The sequence below is a fragment of the Protopterus annectens genome, chromosome 9.part0 (genome assembly GCF_019279795.1).
Source record: "Protopterus annectens isolate FY-2018-M chromosome 9.part0, PAN1.0, whole genome shotgun sequence".
NCBI classification, from domain to species: Eukaryota; Metazoa; Chordata; order Ceratodontiformes; family Protopteridae; genus Protopterus; species Protopterus annectens.
In genome coordinates this window covers 91,330,632-91,351,537 of record NC_056743.1, presented here as the reverse complement: position 1 = coordinate 91,351,537, position 20,906 = coordinate 91,330,632, and the positions used below count along the sequence as shown (strand labels likewise).

At 41.7% G+C, this 20,906-nt stretch overlaps 1 protein-coding gene across 1 annotated transcript in view; it reads right to left on the bottom strand.

Moving 5' to 3' along the window:
- Window positions 1-20,906, bottom strand: part of SLC17A6 (solute carrier family 17 member 6) — a 226,320-nt gene that overhangs the window by 26,189 nt on the left and 179,225 nt on the right. Inside the window, exon 9 of the mRNA XM_044082604.1 lies at window positions 19,020-19,152. Within this exon, the coding sequence (XP_043938539.1) occupies window positions 19,020-19,152 (133 nt within the window). The remainder of the gene's footprint in view (window positions 1-19,019; window positions 19,153-20,906) is intronic.

Sequence of the window (20,906 nt, the reverse complement as noted above, 5' to 3'; positions counted from 1 at the left end):
GTCTTGTTGCTGTGTATTTTGGTCTTTGTGTGGTTTGCTGTTGGAATCCAGAATGTTGCATTTTTATGGACTGTTGACTGCAGCTTAGCCAGAAGATGCAATCTACAGATGCTATTCAAATGTCATGCTGGAAATATGTTTCAGCTGTCACTGGAACCACTTACAAGGTATCATTCAGAAATGCTATCTTTGTGTTGGAAATATTTTTTTCCAGTCCAGCATTCAACAGTATTTTCCAGAAATTACATTAAATGTCATTTAAATTAAACTATTGTCTTTGGCTAATGTAATCTGATGTTTGCTTCTCTGTGTTGTGTATTTCCTCTGAATGTGAGCAATTTTGGAACATTCATTCATTCATCTTTTTACTGTTTGCATGGAGCTTTGTGATGTATGAAACTTTGAACATTACAGCCTGAGACATTACTGACATATTAACCGCAGGATGTGTATAATTTAAGTGATGGCTTGTTTGCTCAATATAATTTATTGTCATCATGTTATTTTTTTATTTACTTACTCAACTTATTTGCTTGTTTACTTACTTTACAATCAATTTTGATAACGTCAGAATCCTTATAATCTAAATAACTCTTTATTTTAGTAATAATATATATATATTTTTTAAATCATTGTGTCAGCTAGTCTGCTTCACTTTAATCTAGGTTTAAATACTCAGGAAAAAGAACTATAATGAATATGAAGTTGAAAGTGAAGGAAAAAGAGGGGATAGTACCCTGCTAGAAGAGAAGAAGGCAGACAGAGATTAGACATATATGGCTGGATAAGTAAGGTCAGAGAGCTTATAAGAAAGAACTAATTGAGTTAAATGGAGGACAAAATGAAAGACCCACATGGTATTCAAAAACACTGCATGTACCTTGTATATGCCACTCACAAACATCCTCAATAGATCTCTATCTAATGGAGGAAATGCCACGTGAATGGAAAACAGATTCATTTGCTCCATTCTTCTGGGAAGATAGTAGGACCAGTCCATGCAGCTACAGACCAGTTATTGTGACAGTGCTGGCACAGAAGGTGACGGAGTGGCAGCTCAGAAAAAAAGTCTGAGACCTTTCTATGGGGCAGAAAGCTTCACACCCTTTTGGCTTCACTTCATGAAAGAATTGCTGGTCAAACCACATGCTTTTCTATGACTGTGTAACAGCAGATGATTGAGTATCAGTGGATGTCGTATGTCTGAATTTTTCGTAAGGTGTTTAACTCAGTGCCACATCAGAAACTACTCAGTACACTAAAAATACGAAGTGGGACAAAAATTGTTAAAATTAGTGAGACAAAAGATGCAATGAAGAACTCAAGAGGGTGATGTTGGAAGATTATCAGAGTTGAGGGAAGTTACCAGAAGAGAAAAAGCAGGGTTATTGCTGGTTACTTCACTATTCAATATATTCTTCTGAGATGCATTGGAGGAGGTGACTAGCAGACTGTGCCCATTTTTAGATGCTATAGAAATTGCAACCACAGTTCTGGATAGTGATAAAGCCTGTAAAATGCCTGAAGTTTAATACAGGTAAGCATAGAGGTGGCAACCGAGATTCAGTGCAGATGGTCACTTATAAGTTATAGTTGCTAAACTAGGATGATATCTAAAAACACCCTAAGAGTGATCATTGCACTGACTTCGGGCCACCACATGAAAGAGTACAGTGTAGCAGGAATAGCCAATAAACCTTTGGACTTTATTCTGTGGTGCACAGTCTCCAGGTAGAGGAAGGCTATACTCCCAGACTGTTTCGTCATGGTGAAACCACATCTGGAATTCTTTGTATGTACCTGGAGACTCTGCAAGGAAAATGTAAAACAACTAGAAACATACAAAGCATGCCCTGAGGGTCACTACGGATGGAGGGAAAGAAGTGTGAACAGGGTCTAGAGTGGCTTAACTTGTATTCACTGGTCACTAGGCTATACAATATGGGTACACAAGATATTACATGGAAAAAACATTGTGAAACCGATGCAGAAGACAAAAGGGGGAAGAAGGAGCATCTGATGTAGCTGTCAGGCACTCACTTTGAGTAAGTATTTTTCACAGAGAGGCTTGTGAAACCATGAAATAGACTGCCTGAGTGGGCGCTAGGCTATGAATTCACAGGGACCTTCAAGATATGCCTGTTCCGACCCGTGATGAACTACTTATATAACATATACAGACAATCTGCAAAGCAGGAGTCCTACACAAAAAAGCATACCTAGGATGTAATTCACATAAGGCTATCACCTGTGTCCACTATTAGTCCCTGGGATTCAATAAAGCCTACACTTAGTGTACATGTATTCAATAAAATTCTTAGCTCATTTTTGTGTTTTCTAGTCACTCAGAAAGATTACACTAAGTGTACATGTAGTCTATACTTTGTGGTAACCTTTATGAATCCCTGTCAATAGTTAAAGCAGCAAAAATATCAGTAGGAAAACTAAAATTAGGAGGAAGAAGATGTGAGTTGTTTCTGTGTTGTCTGTTCACTCAGAACAGTGTACACTTAGTGTAGGAGGAAGAAGGTATAAGTTATGTCTGTGTTGTCTGTTCACTCAGAACAGTGTACACAGTGTAGGGGGAAGAAGGTGTGAGTTATGTCTGTGTTATCTCTTCACTCAGAACAGTGTACACAGTGTAAGAGGAAGAAGGTGTGTGTTATGTCTGTTCACTCAGAACAGAGTACACTTAGCGTAGGAGGAAGAAGGTGTGAGTTATGTGTGTGTTGTCTGTTCAGTCAGAACAGTGAACGAGGAAGGAGGTGTGAGTTATGTCTGTGTTGTCTGTTCACTCACAACAGTGTACACTTAGTGTAGGAGGAAGAAGGTGTGAGTTATGTCTGCGTTGTCTGTTCATTTGTCTGTGTTGTTTGTTCACTCAGAACACTGTACACAGTGTAGGAGGAAGGTGTGTGTGTTATGTCTGTGTTGTTTTTCACTCAGAACGGTGTACACTTAGTGTAGGAGGAAGAAGGTATGTGTTATGTCTGTGTTGTCTGTTCCCTCAGAACAATGCACACTTACTGTAGGAGGAAGAAGGTGTGAGTTATATTGGTGTTGTCTGTTCCCTCAGAACAGTGTACACAGTGTAGGAGGAAGAAGGTGTGAGTTGTGCGTGTGTTGCAGTGGCGGCTGGTGACTTCAAATCACAGGGGGGCTGCAGGAGACGCTGAATGGGCGGGGTCAAAGGGAAGGGGTGTGGTCAACCATAAAGGGGAGGAGCTATGCACAAAACCACAAAAAAACTAACTTTAATTAAATACGCTGCCCTGGGTGGCAAACCATCATTATGAAAGTCCAATCAAGACAAAAATAAGTGTAGAAGAATAAAAATATTTCAATGCATTGGCTGCATGACAGCTTACTTAATATCTAGATGGAAACAAAAGGTTGTGAGGCATGAAAAAATAAATTACTTTTTAAATACATTACTGGAATGCCAGTCAAAATCAAGTATAAGAAAACCAGAAGCACTCAACTCAAACCACTTCTCCTTGCACTGCAGTTCTAATTATAATATATTCAGCTTTATTAAAGTACCAAGCAACAAGCTGAAAGTAGAAATCTATGTGATGCCCCCACTTGTAAAAATGTTTCTTAACCAAAAAGACCTGCTGCCTGACAACTTGTTTCATGGGGAAAACATGATAAAAGTAAAAAATGAAAAGCAAACAAGAAACAAGCTCAAGATACATTGCTTAAAGGATTACTGTACAGGTTATGGACCACACATGATTGGCATTCTGTTTAGTTTACGGGTAAAGCCTGTAGAGATGACTGGAAGTCTCCAACAAGTGTAATGAGCTTTTAAAATAATGGAATCCTGTCCTTTAATACCCAAGGCTTATACATTATCTAGTCAAGTATTCTCTGCATGGCAACAACAGAAAGGCTTTCAATGTTGGCAATTCTTTAACAGTATGCTTATTAAAGCTTACTTGCATCTTACGATGTCAGACAAGCTTACCTTATGGTCATTAAAGCATTGCTACTTAAACACAGAGCAACAGGCACTTTGAGTAATAAGCATAAATCAACAGTACAAAATATGACAGAAACCAGACCATTCTGCAAAATCAAGGACAGATGAAGCGCCACTGTAGTACTTATGCCGTGTGTCCTCCCCATTCCAAGGTAGATACAACTACTCCTTGCCTTGCTTGGACACATCCAGAGTCACAACATGGGGGAGTGGGGTGCAACAAGCATGTCACAATTTGAAATCTCTCTGGCTGACTGTGATGGCCCTGACACATTTGTCATACCTCTCAACTTCAAGAGCAAGAAATCTGGACAAAGCCATACACAGAAGTGGGACAAAGGCACAACAATAAGGACAATTTTTAAATATTGCTCTAATAAACTTAGAAAGATAATAGAATAGGTCTTGCATTAGTATGAATTTTCTGAAGGGTATAAAATCTGAAACTCAAATGTCTGTCATTTTCTAACTTCAGTCTTTAGTGATTTGTCACTAATTTGCCAAAAACACAATTTTATGAAAAATGGACCAAAAATGTGATGCAAAAATATAAAATAGACACACAATACAGCTTCTACCTGTCAAAGAAGGGACACTTTAATATTAGTACTGCTACCTTGAGCAGCTGACAAAATAAAAGAATCTACATGCATTTCAAGTAATCTATAACTTTGATTATTACAGTTATTTCTTAATTGTAAACCCTCCATGTTTTCTTCCAAAATTGCTATTTTGGAGGGATTATTAGGGGAAGAGCAACATTTTGAGCCAAAAATTGGGGACAGTTGAGAGGTTGGCTATGCCTAATTCTATAAAGCAATTTATTTGCATGTACCTCTCAACCTGTTAATGCAGTAAATCTGAACAAGGCCAAATATATTGGGGGCACATATAAACAGTACTAAAAATTGCTCTTGTATAAATTGAGACAGTTGATAGAACGGCTCTTACTTTAACATGCATTTTTATGAAGGTTATGAAGTCTGAAACTTATTATTTAGTGACTTCTGGCAAATCATTTAGGAATTAAAACTACAAATTTTATGAACAACAAACCAAAAATAAGAAGCAAAAATCTATTCATTCTTTGAAAATCTGGACAGTTGGGAGGTATAGTTCAGCTGGGCCTGTCTGAGTTTGCTGCATTACTTGGCTATTTCACTCCATTTACCATAAACACTAATGTGCATACTGCTTTACTTCAATGATTGGACTTCATTTGAAAGTTTTATTTTGTATTTTACAGCACAAACATTAAGTCATCTGTTAAACAAAGCAATGCAGTCTCACAATGAAAACTTAGCATTAAAACTTCTCTGCCCTTGAAACTCACATTCATTGAAACAGCATTGAAACCCACATTCAAAGAAAATACATTTTGCCAGTGGCAGATAAAGATTAATTTTGGGCTGTTTTCGAATCATAGGCCCCTTGCATATGAAACATACATGTGCTCTTTGACACACCTTCCTCATTGTACTAAAAATTATATTCCTTGTACAATACAGTACACTTGTTAGAGGGTGTTTTAAATTTGTTTTGAACATTTTTCCAGTAAGCAATGAAACAAAACATATGCACCCATAATGGCAAAACTGCCCAGTTGAGAACATTTATCATAAAAAAAGTCTACTCAGACTTCCACAGTCCACCATTATTAGTAAATATACACAATTCTACAGTCCACCATTATTAGTAAATATGCACAATTCCACAGTTCACCATTATTAGTAAATATGCACAATTCTACAGTCCACCATTATCAGTAAATATGCACAATTCTACAGTGCACCTTTATCAGTAAATATGCACAATTCTACAGTCCATATTTAGTGAATTCAGTTCTTGCCATAGCTGTCAACCTTAGCACAAAACCTGGACGAAGCCAATAATGGGGAATACAGTCCCAAAAATAGGGACAAATTTAAAATATTCATCTTATAAACTTAGAAAATTGCTAGAAAAAAGGTTGTGCTACTATGTATTCTGAAGAACATGAAGTTTGAAATTCAAATGCCGGTCAATTTTACTGCGGACAGAACAAAAACAATTTTCAGCAGAGACGAGGGATTAATACTGCAGACACGTCTTTGTAAAATGGCAGGGCATCAGAGCAAATCCACACAAACACAGAGAGGAGATGCAGACTCCACACAGAAGCCACCCCAACCAAGAATCAAACCAGAAAACCTATAGCTGTGAGGCAACAATACTACCACTGCACCATCAAATCTGCAAGGAATTAAACATTCAGAAACCTGAAGTCTGAAATTCAAATGCCTGTCAATTTTACTGCGGACAGAACAAAACCAATTTTCAGCAGGGATTAAAACTGCAGACACGTCTTTGTAAAATGGCAGGGCACCAGAGCAAATCCACACAAACACATGGAGGAGATGCAGACTCCACACAGAAGCCACCCCAACCAAGAATCAAACCAGAAAACCTATAGCTGTGAGGCAACAATACTACCACTGCACCATCAAATACGCAAGGAATTAAACATTCAGAAACCCTTAAGTCTGAAATTCAAATGCCTATCAATTTTATTTAACATTTTTTAATCAGGACAGTCTGACTTGGAACAAATAAACAATTTTCAGCAGAGGCCCAGGAAGAAATAATGCAGACATGTCTTTGTAACATGGGAGGGCACAAAAGCAAACCCACACAAACACAGGGAGAAGATACAGACCCCACAAAGAAGGAACCCCAGCCAAGAATCAAACCCAAGAACCTGCAGCTGTGAGGCAACAATGCTACTACTACACCATCAAATATCAAGCATTGCAACATTTACAAACCACAGATATTATGAGGAACAGATCAGATCGAATATGAGGTAAAAATCTGAATTTTTTTTACAAATGGTGGTGGGTAGGGAACTCAAGTCTTTAACACCTGCATACAGGGTACAGGGTTCAAGCCTGAGGCATTCCCTACCACACCACCATAAGCACCTGGGGCATTTTCACACACACACACACACCCCCCCCCCCTGTTACTGAAGATCACTCAGGGGTGGTAATTTGGGAGAGGAGCTGTAGAGACTGAATCAGAATTCAGTACTGTGAATGAAACAGGAATGTAGCAACCAAGGGTAGAAAAAAAGAAAGCAGAAAGTAGACAAAATGATGTGTAACTGTCTGCCTCATTCAGAGACGAAAATGAATTTGCATGTTATGTAAAATGCATGTATATGAACCAGAGAAAGTATAAAGGCTGTTCAGTTTAGTAGTCAAAGCACTAGAGACAAATGAGTTAGATAACTACACTCCACACTTTGAATGTGTTTATGTCATGGTCTTGAACAAAATAATTTGACCTTTTGCCACACAGCTTGCTGCCTTTTGTGAAATGGTTGGAACACCTTGCACCACACATAATATGATGTATCCTGGGATAGCACATAACTAATGTATATGTTTTAAATGTGCGTGTCTTAACAGCATGAAATCTCTGGAAGAATTATGTGCCGAACGTACAATTTGATGAAGCTACCAATGAAACTGAAACACATTGACTTAGTACACAGTTTTTTAACACATGTTAGTCTGGCATGAATCATCTTTCCATGGAGGAAAAATACAGTGGGTTGGGGCAGGAGAATAAGTCAAGCTGATTTTTTTGAAAAAAAGATCATCTTACATTTCAATTTCACAATTATTTTTTCTGGGACATAAATTAAACCAGGTCACAGCTGCTGAACCTTTTGTCCACATTGTTGTGTTAAGAGCCTTCAGTGCATGCCACATTTCCATACATCATCGATGGCCCCACCAAAGACATTCTAGGGTATCATTCAAATTCTGATGTGTAACAAGTGTTATACAACGACCAAGCAATCATTCGATTTCAACTGTTTTACTGACGGTAACGTGGTCAAGGGGAAGGAAGGGATTTTAGAGGAATACGGGTTTTCAAACAAGGCATGTAACCTTTAAAGTGCTCATCAGAGCTATGCTTGCAAAGTGCCAGTCATATGCTAGTGTTGAAGTAATAGTATCTTGCAGTTTAAAACACAGAATACAGAACCACAGTATTTTCCAAACCAGAAAGCCAAACGCAACATTATTTAAAACTAAAACACAAACTCTGTACCATAGAAACATAAAACAATAACACAGAATGCAGCAGCACACATTGTGATAAAGTCTTCTGACTTAAGATATTGTTTTAGACTGCCCTTATTTTTAAACACACACACACACACACACACACACACACACACACACACACACACACACACACACACACACACACACACACACTCCAGTAAAGCACAAGCACCATACACAAACTCCAGTAAAGCACAAGCACCATACACAAACTCCAGTAAAGCACAAGCACCATACACACACATTGTAAATTAAAAAGCACAAACTCAATAAAAATAAAAAGGCACCTTACCTGAATGAATACATCCAGAACGTCCGTACATACATCCTTCCCGCGCATACTGAAGACCCGCGAGATCCCAATGCTCCTTCCCGACGCCGACGGCTCTGTCCCGAGTCCCTGCTGCTCCTCTTGCAGTCCGGACGCGTCCTATACTCCTGGCGGGTCTGTGCACTGTAAAAGTGCACAGACGTCTCCTTGTGTCCCTCTATGGGGACGGCCGGGCTGCCTTGAGCATGCGCATAGACCGATAAGTCGGGACTCGGTCTATGCGCATGCGCGAAGTCCGCAAAATTAAAAAAATATTTTTTATTTTTCATTTGTTTTTCTTTTTTCTTTTTTATTTTTGAGGGGGCTGCAGTCCGGCAGCCCTATGCCACGAGCCGCCCCTGGTGTGTTGTCTGTTCCCTCAGAACAGTGTACACTTAGTGTAGGAGGAAGGAGGTGTGAGTAATGCCTCTGTTGTCTGTTCACTCAGAACAGTGTACACTTAGTGTAGGAGGAAGGAGGTGTGAGTTATGTCTGTGTGGTCTGTTCACTCAGAACAGTGTGCACTTAGTGTAGGAGGAAGAAGGTGTGAGTTATGTCTGTGTTGTCTGTTCACTTAGAACAGTGTACACTTAGTGTAGGAGGAAGAAGATGTGAGTAATGCCTCTGTTGTCTGTTCACTCAGAACAGTGTACACTTAGTGTAGGAGGAAGGAGGTGTGAGTTATGTCTGTGTGGTCTGTTCACTCAGAACAGTGTGCACTTAGTGTAGGAGCAAGAAGGTGTGAGTTATGTCTGTGTAGTCTGTTCACTCAGAACACTGTACACTTAGTGTACACAGTGTAGGCTTTATTGAATCCAGCTTTTTTCACTGTTGTATGTACACCATCTTATTATATTTCACTACTCCTAAAATCAAATCCTGGTGTATGTACACTATATATCTTATTATATTTACCTACCCTAAAAACAAATACTGTAATTGTATATGACATTATCTTTATGCTGTAATAAGTCAACACCTTCTCATGTTCACTTATTTTCTTTGAAAACTAAGCTATGCCACACAAGATTAGCAGATACAGTTCTGACTCAGCTTTTTTATTTCTATTTTTCATTCCTTCTTTTATCAAAATGTTATTATTCTTTCTTATCTTAAAGTGTTATCACTGTCACTTGTCTATTAGAATGTACCTCAGTCCACTGTATATAGGCTATATATTACTATATATAATTATATATATTACTATATATAATTACCGAATAATGTAACCACTGCTAACTGTGCATGACAATAATTTTTTTATAGTGTATTAAGATAATCTTTCTATTGTACACCTGCTGTAATACATTCTTCCTATTTACATAATCTTGTACTGTTAATAATGGACCTTTTCTCCCCAGGCCTCCCCTGAAAATGGGCAGCCTGCCCAGTCGGACATTCCCGGTAAACAAATGCAAACTAAACAATAAATAAATAAGATGGCATTGGACAGCTAGAAGATGGTGGATAACCCCAGTTGGGAAGAGCAGTAGATAAATGCACCCTGTTTATGTGGCTCATAGCTACCTCCATGAAGTCTATTCAGGCAAGATAAACAGAATGAACTGGAACACATTGAACAAAAGTATAACTTAGCCCAAAATGTGTTGTTTTTGGATTTACTTGTAAAGTTAAAGAGGTGCAGCGGTACAGTCCTGAGCACTGGAAGTATGGGGAGTTCTGACTCCAGATAAATCAGTTTGACTTTGGTCAATCCATTTCAACAGAACAGACTTCAGCAAAGTGGATGTTGATCAGGTGACCTGTATCTAGAGCATGTTGGTTGAGTCATAAGATCATAAGATCATAGCTGTAGGACCCAGGTTTCAGTCATGACACCTACCCACTGTCTGTGTGGAGTCTGTGTTTCCTCCTTTGTTTGTATCATATATTTTCTCTATGTATTCTGATGCTCGATTAGTAACACACACACACACACGCATAATTGTGTGTGTGTGTGTGTGTGTGTGTGTGTGTGTGTGTGTGTGTGTGTGTGTGTGTGTGTGTGTGTGTGTGTGTGTATCTGTGTGATGGTTTGTGTGTGTGTGTGTGTGTGTGTGTGTGTGTGTGTGTGTATGTGTGTGTGCATGTATGTGTGAGGGTTTGTGTGTGTGTGCATGTATGTGTGAGGGTTTGTGTGTGTGTGTGTGTGTGTGTGTGTGTGTGTGTGTGTGTGTGTGTGTGTGTGTGTGTGTGTGTATGTGCTCTCGCACGTGTGAGGGTTTGTCTGTGTGTGTGTTTATCTGTGTGATGGTTTGTGTGTGTGTGTGTGTGTGTGTGTGTGTGTGCATGTGTGAGGGTTTGTCTGTGTGTGTGTGTGTATGTGTGTGTGTGTATCTGGGTGATGGTTTGTGTGTGTGTGTGTGTGTGTGTGTGTATGCATGTTTGAGGGTGTGTGTGTGTGTGTGTGTGCGCGCGCATATATGAGGATCTGTCTGTGTGTGTGTGTGTGTGTGTGTGTGTGTGTGTGTGTGTGTGTGTGTGTGTGTGTGTGTGTGTTTGTTTTTTATGCTCTTATTTTTGTTGCCTCTTGTAGCTTATCATCAGCAGACTCCAATGCCTCTCCTTAATTGCCAAGTCCACCTACGCCTCCTTAGCCTCCATCAGACTAGCTCTGATAACAGTTTAGGTATGCAAACAGATCAAGGTGTCCTAGGCCCACTTCATACTACTGCCAGGAATGCCTTTGTCTGACTGTAATAAAGAATGCCATTGCTAATCTTTTAATATATACCTTTTTTCTATTTGTCACTAAAATAATTTATATTGGGTAGTGGTAGGCTGTGATGTAAGAGGCTTTGTGGTTCCTTGTTTTTTCTAAAGTGCTTATTGGACTCCTTTACTGGGTTATCATGTCATGGGTAAGTACAGAAAGACTGAAGTAGTCATGATAAAGGTAAACTAGTGGTCACTGGCTTTATGTGGCCAGGAAAGGAAGGCTGCCCCTTTTGTGTCACTGGAGATAATGTGGGAGGACAGAGGTAATTGAGCAATCAAGTACAGGCATGAAACTGTTGGATGTCAGTTTTGATTTGTTAGGGAAAACATTAAGGAAACAGTACTGGACACTGTTTTTCCTTTTACATTCAGGGGTGATTGAAATCATCACAGAGTAGAGTGAGGCACAGCCAAAATATTTGTCTGCTGCATCCACTAGGTTGAATGACCTTGTCCGGTTGCCCTTAGCAGACTGAGTGACCTGTATATGGCATGTGCCCACTGCTGCTGATAGCTCCTTCTGGGTTACATTCCATGTCTATATAACAATGGTTCCATTATTTACAAGTAAACAGCCTGTACAGTCATACTGGCTACAGTCACCACTGACCAGCCTATGTGGACCTTTTGTAAACACTAAGGATCCAGCTACACAGTAGATTCTGAGTCTGTAACTGTGCAGACCCCTCTGAAATAGCACACTCCTTTCATAAATGTGACCCTTCAATCTCAAAAAAGTAATATTCTAAGCCAGTTTTGTATTTTTTATGACTGTAGATTTTAAGAATTTGTCTACACTTAAAAAATGTTCTTAAAAGCATAACATTCAAAACATCCACAAAATAAACAACAGCAAAAATGCTAGATTAAAATACCTAAATTTTGCATGTGACATAAATAGGTCAGGTTGGAGATACAGATATGTTTCCCAATCTGGAACAGGTTCCCCATCCATGTAAAGCAAAGTTCCACCCTATCCCTATTTAAGTGCAACTTGAACCAAGACATGGGTAATTTGGAATTAACCCCTGCTCTGGCTGCTATGTCTCTGATGGACAGAGGAAGTCAGTAAATCACCCCTATAAATCAAATATAAATCAAATGTATGGGTCACATTTGGGTTGCATGGCTAGGCTTTTAAAGGCTGTAGTGGTTGTTAGCCTAGTATACACCTATGAACTATGAACCTGTAAGAAAATTCAAAGACCGAATAAAAAAATTTACGTTTCCTCTCCAAAAACTGCAGCTCATAGTATTTGTAAAGGAAATGCCATCACTCCCAGTATTGTCAGTGAAATCATATTCAGCAGAATATTTAGATCAGAAGTTGGTATTCTTTAGTAATTAATGAAATAATGGTACCAAGAATTCATATGGAGTAGACCAGAACACCAACCCTTTCTGAAAAAAAATCGTCATGCTACGTGCTTTAATTTATTTATTTATTGTATAAAAAAAAGCAAATGATTTGATGTTATGTGATCCTATCTCGCCTACATTCAATACTGATGGGCTCGGAGCCGATCCCTCGGCTCCGACTCGGCACGCTATGCTATAGAGCGAGGCCTCTTATTGGCTGAGCTATTTCTTATCCCAGGATGCACCACCACTAATCTCCCAGATCTCGTTTGCCGCTTACAAGCTAAGACGTGGTCTCAACTTGGCTGGGCTAAGTACTACTTTATTTAGGCTTTTCCTGTCAGGAATTTGCTTGTTTTGAACCCAAAAGCTGTTTTAACAGCTATTGTTGTGATACGAGTGTGTTTGGAGATATTTGTTGAGGAATTTGTGTTTTTTCGTTAAGGGAAGGTTTCCCGTTTTAGTTAGAGGGGCCTTCCCCTATTGCTATTTGCCTTTCTAGCATTTTATTTGTGGGTCAAGTACCCGTTTAAGTTAGAGGGTCTTGACCCTCCTTTTCTGTGTTTTTTGTGCAACTGTATTGTTGTTTTAAAAAAAAAAAAAAAACAAAAACAAAACTTTTTATTTTGAACTTTAAACTGCTAGTTTTTGGTGTATTATCTATCTTTAGACATGTCCAAAGAGCATAGACCCTCTGGGTTTAAAAAGTGCGCGAGGTGTGGTTATAAGATGTCCATAACGGACGACCACTCCTCGTGCGTTTATTGTTTAGGTGCCAAGCACCTACAAGAGTCATGTAGCGTGTGTCACGCCTTTTCATCAAGAGTCCTCCAGGAGAGGAAGAACAAATTAATCCTAAAAGGTTTGATAAAGCCATCCTTCGAGGAGGCTTTATCTTCCTCTTCCTCTCCTTCAAAAAAGAAAAAAGCGTCGGCTCCGACCAGTCTGTCGGAACCGACTGCCAAAAAACCTAGGCAGGCTTCTCCATCGGCTCCAAGGACTTCGGAGCCGAGGGCGGAACGGTCTGCCTCGATGCCTCCAGTCTCGACCCCTCTGGTTTCGGAGCCGAGGACTGGGGCATCGAGAGGCGGGTCACCTTCATCGGCTCCACTGGTATTGGAGCCGATAAGGGTTGCCGGCTCAGACTCTTCCCCTTCGGCGCCGAAGTCCTCATCGGCACCGAGGGAAATTGTTTTGAAATCTCCCTCGGAACCGATAGTGATAGAATCCATTCGGAGCCGGTCCCCTAGTCCTATGGAGCCGATGGAGACATCGGTTCGGACCCGATTGGTGTCATCTAGATCCTCCAAGATGTCTGATTCGGACATCGACAGGGTGCTCCTAAGACTCTTCCAGTCTCCGGTGTTTCAAAAGCTAGTTTCGGCTCCAGCCCATTCGGCTTCGGAGCTGATGGTCCACCCTGCTTCTTTGGTTCCTCCTCCAACAGCCTCGGCACCATTGGAGCTGGTACTGGTGGAACCGATGGGGGTTTTAGGGTCGGGCTCGACCCTTACTCCAACTCTGGCTCTTGAGTCGGAGTTCGGTACGCGGACTTCTTCTGTCGGCCCCGGGGGGGGACGCTTCGGGACTGATGTTTTCAGTCCCAAGCCTTCCTCTCAGCGCGTCGGCTGCGGGAGTGCCGTCCACCGTCGTGGCCACGGAGATGGGACCCTCCCAGGATTCTGGTGGTCCCGCCTTCAGGGCTATGAGGAGTGCGTTAGCCAAATCATCTTTGGCTACCTCCACGGTCTCCCCAGCTCCTTCCCTACATACCCGAGACTGGGTCTTTGGCAGTCCCCCTGTCCTTAGACAGCGGAGCCCCGGGGCCTGAGGTTACCCCCACTGGGGTTTCCCCCCTTCCAGGAGGTCATTCTGAAGCTTCTTCGGAAGAACCCCCCAGGAAAAGATCATGCAAGAGGAAGCACGTCGACTCCCCTGATGAGTCTCTTACATCAGACACTGATCTCGATGATGCAGAAGGGTCCCCTAAGTCGTCCTCGGATGATGTCTCCTTTGCAGACATCCTGGAAGCCCTTCAACAACGAGGCGGCTGGCAATCCAAACCCCCTTCTGCTGATGAGTCGGTGTTCCTTAAGGCCTTCGGGGCTCAGCCCTCCGCCTCCTGGGTGTCTCCGCCCTTCGATGAGCTCTTGGATTTGATCTGTCGAAGGGCGTGGGAACACCCAGACTCTGTGGAACCGGTGCCTACTCGTCCTAATAAATTCCTCTCAGTACCCCCGGAAAAAGAGTTCCTGACTAAAGGTGTGGCTGTAGATGCTTTGGTGGTGGCATCTGCTACCCAGCAAGATGTAGCAGAGGCTTCGACGTCCGTCCATCCTCCTAATAAGGAGTCTAGGAGCATGGATCGGTATGGTAAGCGCACCCTACGTTCAGCGGCCTTTACATTAAGGTCCTTGAACTATCTCACACATTTTACCAGATTTCAGAGGGATCTGATCAAAGAACTTTCTGATACCCTCTTGGGTAACCTGCCTGAGGAGCTGGCCCAGACGGTTGGCTCTCAGCTGGCTATACTGTCGTCCATTTCAAACTCGTCCATGAGGCTCATTTCTTATGCGGCCGAAGGGGCGAGTAGAGCGGCGGGTACAGGCATTGCTCTACGGAGACAAGCCTGGCTCCGCCTGTGACATTTTGCGGAGGCCTTTAAGTCTTCCTTTGCCGACGCCCCCTTTGATGGGTCCTCCTTGTTTGGACCCAAGGTAAAGGACACATTGACCCGCTGCGAGCAAGAAGGTAAGACTCTGACTGCCGTAGGGGCATGATTTTCCACTCCCTTTCAGCCTTACCCCAAGGCTAAAAGAGGAGGGAAAATGTGGTTCCGTAGATCTCAGAAGTCTTACCCCTCACAGCAGGACGATCCCCCTTCCAGAGGCAGGGGAGGGGGAAATTCTTCTGGAAGACGCTGTCCCAGAGGCGGCAGAGGCCCTCGCAACACTGGAGACTGCGAGTCCTTTCGTGGCTCTTCAGCCTTTCACAGTCCCTGAGGGATTGCCCGACTGTGCAGCTCCGGAGCCAGTCGGGGGTCGTTTTTCGAAGCACCTAAAAGCCTGGGAAGACATCACTCAGGACCGATGGGTGCTTCGAATTATCGCCGGAGGTTACACCGTCCCTTTCTCTCACTCTCCACCTCACCCCAAAAAAATCCCGGACCCGCCACCAAGTCAACGGGAAACTGCAGCCTCAGAAGTTTCAAAGCTGCTGCAAAAAGGAGTTGTCCAACCGGTCCCCATAGACCAGATCGGATTAGGGACTTACTCAAGATTCTTTTTGTTGCCAAAAAAGACCGGGGACTTGAGACCCATTTTGGACCTCAGCATTCTAAACCGTTCAGTCAAAAAGTCCAAGTTCCGAATGGTCACCCTACAAACCATTCTCCCATTGCTGGAGAAAGGTGTTTGGATGTGCTCCATAGATCTCAAGGACGCTTATTACCATATCATGGTACATCAAGCGTCCAGGAGACATCTGCGCTTCAGCCTAGGAGGCAGTCATTTTCAGTTCCGCGTGCTGCCCTTTGGTCTCACCACAGCCCCTAGGGTGTTCACCAAGTGTTTGGCGGTCGTGACTGCTCACCTGAGAAGTCTAGGATTCCAGGTGTTTCCGTATCTAGACGACTGGCTCCTAACTGCCACCTCCAAGCATCTACTATTGCGGAGCCTACAAGCCACTATATCTCTGGGCAATTCCCTTGGAATCACCTTCAATTGGCCAAAGTCTGTGTTGCTGCCATCTCAACGAATAAGATTCATAGGGGTAGAGATAGACTCAAATCGAATGCGGGTCTATCTACCTACAGACAGGATACAAACCATACAGGCTCAAGTTCGAGCCTTGCTTCCCAGATCCAAAGACCCAGCCAGAATGGTCCTGCAACTATTGGGATCCATGTCCGCCACGGTTCTTCTAGTTCCCCTGGCAAGGTTGCACATGAGAATTCTCCAGTGGCTTCTTTCAGCTCAGTGGTCCTTTCAGGAACTCCCTCTCAGTCACCTCATATGGATCATGGAAACCTGCAAACGGGACCTTTGCTGGTGGCTAGTGCCCTCCAATTTGGATCAGGGACGACCCTTTGTTCCACCTCCTCCTGCGGCCACTTTGACCACGGACGCCTCCCAGATGGGGTGGGGGGGCATTCCCTGGGCAGATCAGTCCAAGGCAAATGGCGCCCAGAAGAGACCCTACTTCATATCAACATCCTAGAAATGAGGGCGGTGCTTCTGTCCCTTCAAGCCCTTCACGATTACCTCCCTCAGGGCGTGATTGCCGTTCACTCAGACAACATGTCAGTTGTCTGGTACCTGAACAAACAGGGAGGGACCAGATCCTATCCTCTTTGCAGAGAAGCCATGAGAGTTTGGAAATGGGCAGTGTCGACCAAACGCCTTCTAGTGGCTACTCATATCCCGGGCAAGTCCAATGTGATAGCCGACAGACTGAGCAGAACCATCCTCTCTCCTCACGAATGGTCTCTGAACATCACAGTTGCAAATCAAATTTTCAGCAAATGGGGAGTTCCGTGTTGCGACCTCTTCGTGACTCCTCTAAATGCGAAGTGCAAAAAGTTTTTCTCCCTCACCCCGGCTCCGGGCAAGAGCCCCATGGATGCACTAGCCCGTCCTTGGCCCACCGGCTTGCTTTATGCCTTCCCTCCAGTTCCTCTCCTTCCCAGGGTGATCCAAAAGGCATCTCTCTTGGGGAGCAAAATGATCTTACTTGCTCCTTACTGGCCTCGTCAAGTATTGTTCCCCTATCTTTGGAAATATGCTCTGGAAGGTCCATGGTTCCTGGATCAGATTCCAGACCTTTTGGTTCATCAGTCAGGACTATTCCACCAGTCCCTACACACCTTAAGATTGATGGCTTGGCTCCTCCTCTTCCGACGATAGTCAGGAGCCATACATTGGATCCAGAAGTTGTACACATTTTATCTTCGGCCCATAAGTCTGCTACAAAGAAATTGTATTCTAGCAAATGGAAAAGATTTGCTATTTGGGCTCAACTCAGGGGCCTGGATCCCATCACTATTCCTGTTTCAGAAGTACTGAAATTTCTAACTTCTCTTTTCAATCAAGGCTCTTCAGTTTCTACCATCAAGGTTCAATTGGCAGCTATTTCCAATTTTCACGAATCTATAGACCCACCTTTAATGAGCAACAGATTGTGTAAGACCTTCTTGAAAGGTGCTGCGCTTTTAAGACCTCCGATTTCTCATCCTGCTCCTCCATGGGATCTCGATGTGGTGTTACGCGCCTTAACTTCCTTCCCCTTCGAACCGGCAGCGACATGTGATTTAAAATTTCTATCATGGAAGACTGCCTTTCTGGTGGCAATTACGTCTGCCAGAAGGGTGTCAGAGCTTCAAGCTTTGTCTGTGAAACCTCCGTACTTGGTTTTTCACAAAGACAGGGTATCTCTCAGGCCAAATCCATCTTTTGTCCCTAAAGTTTGTTCCAGTTTCTGCCTACAACAATCATTAGAACTTCCAGTCTTCTTTCCGAAGTACTCTAACAAAGCGGAATTCATATTCCACACATTAGATGTCCACAGGCAGTTGCGTTTTTATTTAGACAGGACCAAACAAACAAGGAAAACAGATCAGTTGTTTGTATCCTTTGCGGACAATAAATTGGGCAAAGCAGTCACAAAGGTCCCTATTGCCAAATGGATCAGGGACTGTATTACTCAAGCTTATTCTTATTCTAATAAAGAGCTTACCACCTCTGTCAAAGCTCATTCTACAAGGGCTATGGCTACTTCGATAGCATTTCATTCTAAGCTTGCCATTAGTGACATTTGTGCTGCGGCTACATGGTCTTCCCCGCACACTTTCATTTCCCATTATAAATTGGATGTGGCATCTAGAGGACGAGCTTCATTTGGTTGCTCAGTGCTCAGGAGTGTTTTCCAATGAGCCACCCAGGATTTAGGTGCTAGGGATGCTGTCCCATCAGTATTGAATGTAGGCGAGATAGGATCACATAACATCTTTTAGTTATGTACTTACCATAATTTTAGATGTTTGGGATCCATCTCGCCTACATTCCCAATAACCCACCCTCCTTCCCCCTGCCTTGGAGATCAGAGGATATCAGAAGGTCCAAATCTTGTTGTTTCATCTTGAAACATCTAACAATGTTATATAAACAAGTTGTGCATGTGTGCATGAATGCGGACAAACAAGATCTGGGGGATTAGTGGTGGTGCATCCTGGGATAAGAAATAGCTCAGCCAATAAGAGGCCTCGCTCTATAGCATAGCGTGCCGAGTCGGAGCCGAGGGATCGGCTCCGAGCCCATCAGTATTGAATGTAGGCGAGATGGATCCCAAACATCTAAAGTTATGGTAAGTACATAACTAAAAGTTTCTGCTGTTTCTGCGTTGAAATATTATTAATCTTGCTGATATTTATTGCACGGTTAAATTTGTGGTAAAATTATTACCATACTTTCTGTTTGAAAACAAAAGGGTGCTAAACTACAGAGCATAACAATATAATTCAAAGACCTACCTCCACAATTCATTATCTTTCTGACAGCAGTAGTTGAAAGAATTCTTTTGGTGCGAAGGAAGTCTGCAAGCTGCCCTCCAATTGGTACAATTATTGTCATTACGAGATGCGGAACTGCTGATAAAATACCCACCTGAAAGTATTAAAGAAATATTTTATTCATTATGGATAATTTTCCAGATTTATTTAGATGTAGTGAATCACAGATCACTTGATCATTTCTACTACAGAAAAATGTAGAAGTACAGTAGAATGTATAAAGTTGATATTAAATATTATTCCTACAAAAAGAAACATTCATATGTACTAAAATATGTCATGCATGTAAGCTATGGGAGAGCCCAGTTTTCATTTTCAACTTCTGATGCTACATGTCCAGAACATACACTGTACACTCAGCTGGATCACTTCTAAGCATGAGACTGTTGAAGCAGAATTAATAAATCTGGTGGAAGGGAGAAGAGTACAGCTCCATGCATGGAGCTGTGGGGGGTTAACTTTCTACCACCTAGGTCTTTAATGCTTATGGAATTTATACTGAAAATTCACCTGAATGGTCCACCATCTAAGCATGAATCAATTAAGCATGCAACTATCTGTCAAAATCTTCCAAGCTGTGACAATCATGTCTAATTTTTTAAGAAAATGATATCCACAAATTATACTTACATGTTTAATCAGCTGTGGCATTTTTAAATACCTTGCAGATCATATTTTTTAACTCCCCTTGCATCATGCATTATATTGTATTATATTATATTATATTAGGGTCTATATTATATAATCGAACTTTCAAAACTTCGAATCCCATATGTTCAACAACATATGATCAAAGTTTGAAAGTTCGAATATATAATAAAAAAACAAACAAAAAAAAAACCTTACCTTAATGGTGCAGGAAGGGGGCAAGCCCCCCCGCACCCCCCACATTGAGGGCTGCACCCGCCACACCCCCCCTACTTAAATATACCAACTCCTAGATCGCACTTCAGTGAATGGCACCATTATGCTTAACCTTTGAACACTTGAAACATTGATCATATGGTGTCGACCATATGACGTTCAACATTTCAAGCGTTCGAGGTTCTAATAGGAACCCTTATATTATATTATATTACATTATATTATTTTTCAATGGATGGAATAAAAATATTCACTTTGAAGATCGGACGTATTAATGTAGGACTAACACCAATGCTGGAATACTTTGGTGCTACATTAATACGTCCGATCTTCAAAGTGAATATTTTTCACAACAGTAATACAAACATCTGGGCAGTATAATTTTCATCAGTATCCTTCTCACCACAAATTCCTGTTTAGTACCATCATTATAGATGAATTACCATGCCAAAACGCAGTTATAAATGAAAGTTAAGTAAAACTTCTTCTTAGCTTCTAATGTAAGTACGAATAGCTTTGAGGCACTATTCAATTTGAGATAAATAAACAGGGACCTATAAACTAAAAACATGTTTTAGTAAACCATTCTTATTTCTAACTAAGATATGTTACATATTAGTATAACAGCCTAATAAATCTGTGGCTGTTCTGTGCTCATTTATTAGTTATACTAATGAGTTCCATTTTATTGAAAGCATACAACATAAAATTATCATCTGCAAAGAATGCATAAATATCAGTCAATCAATTAACCAATCTGTCAATCAGTCAATGAAACACTCAGTCAGTCTTTTCAAAAATAATGTTTAAAATGCACAAAAGAAATTATGAAGTACAATAAATACATCCTGGAATTAATGTTAGAATATGCAGTGCAGTACACTTTATGAGTATGAACTTCTCACCATTAATGTTAATTACCATGAGATCAACAGAACATTATGAAACAAGGACCCATGTGTTTGGCTTAGCAATGTGAAACAG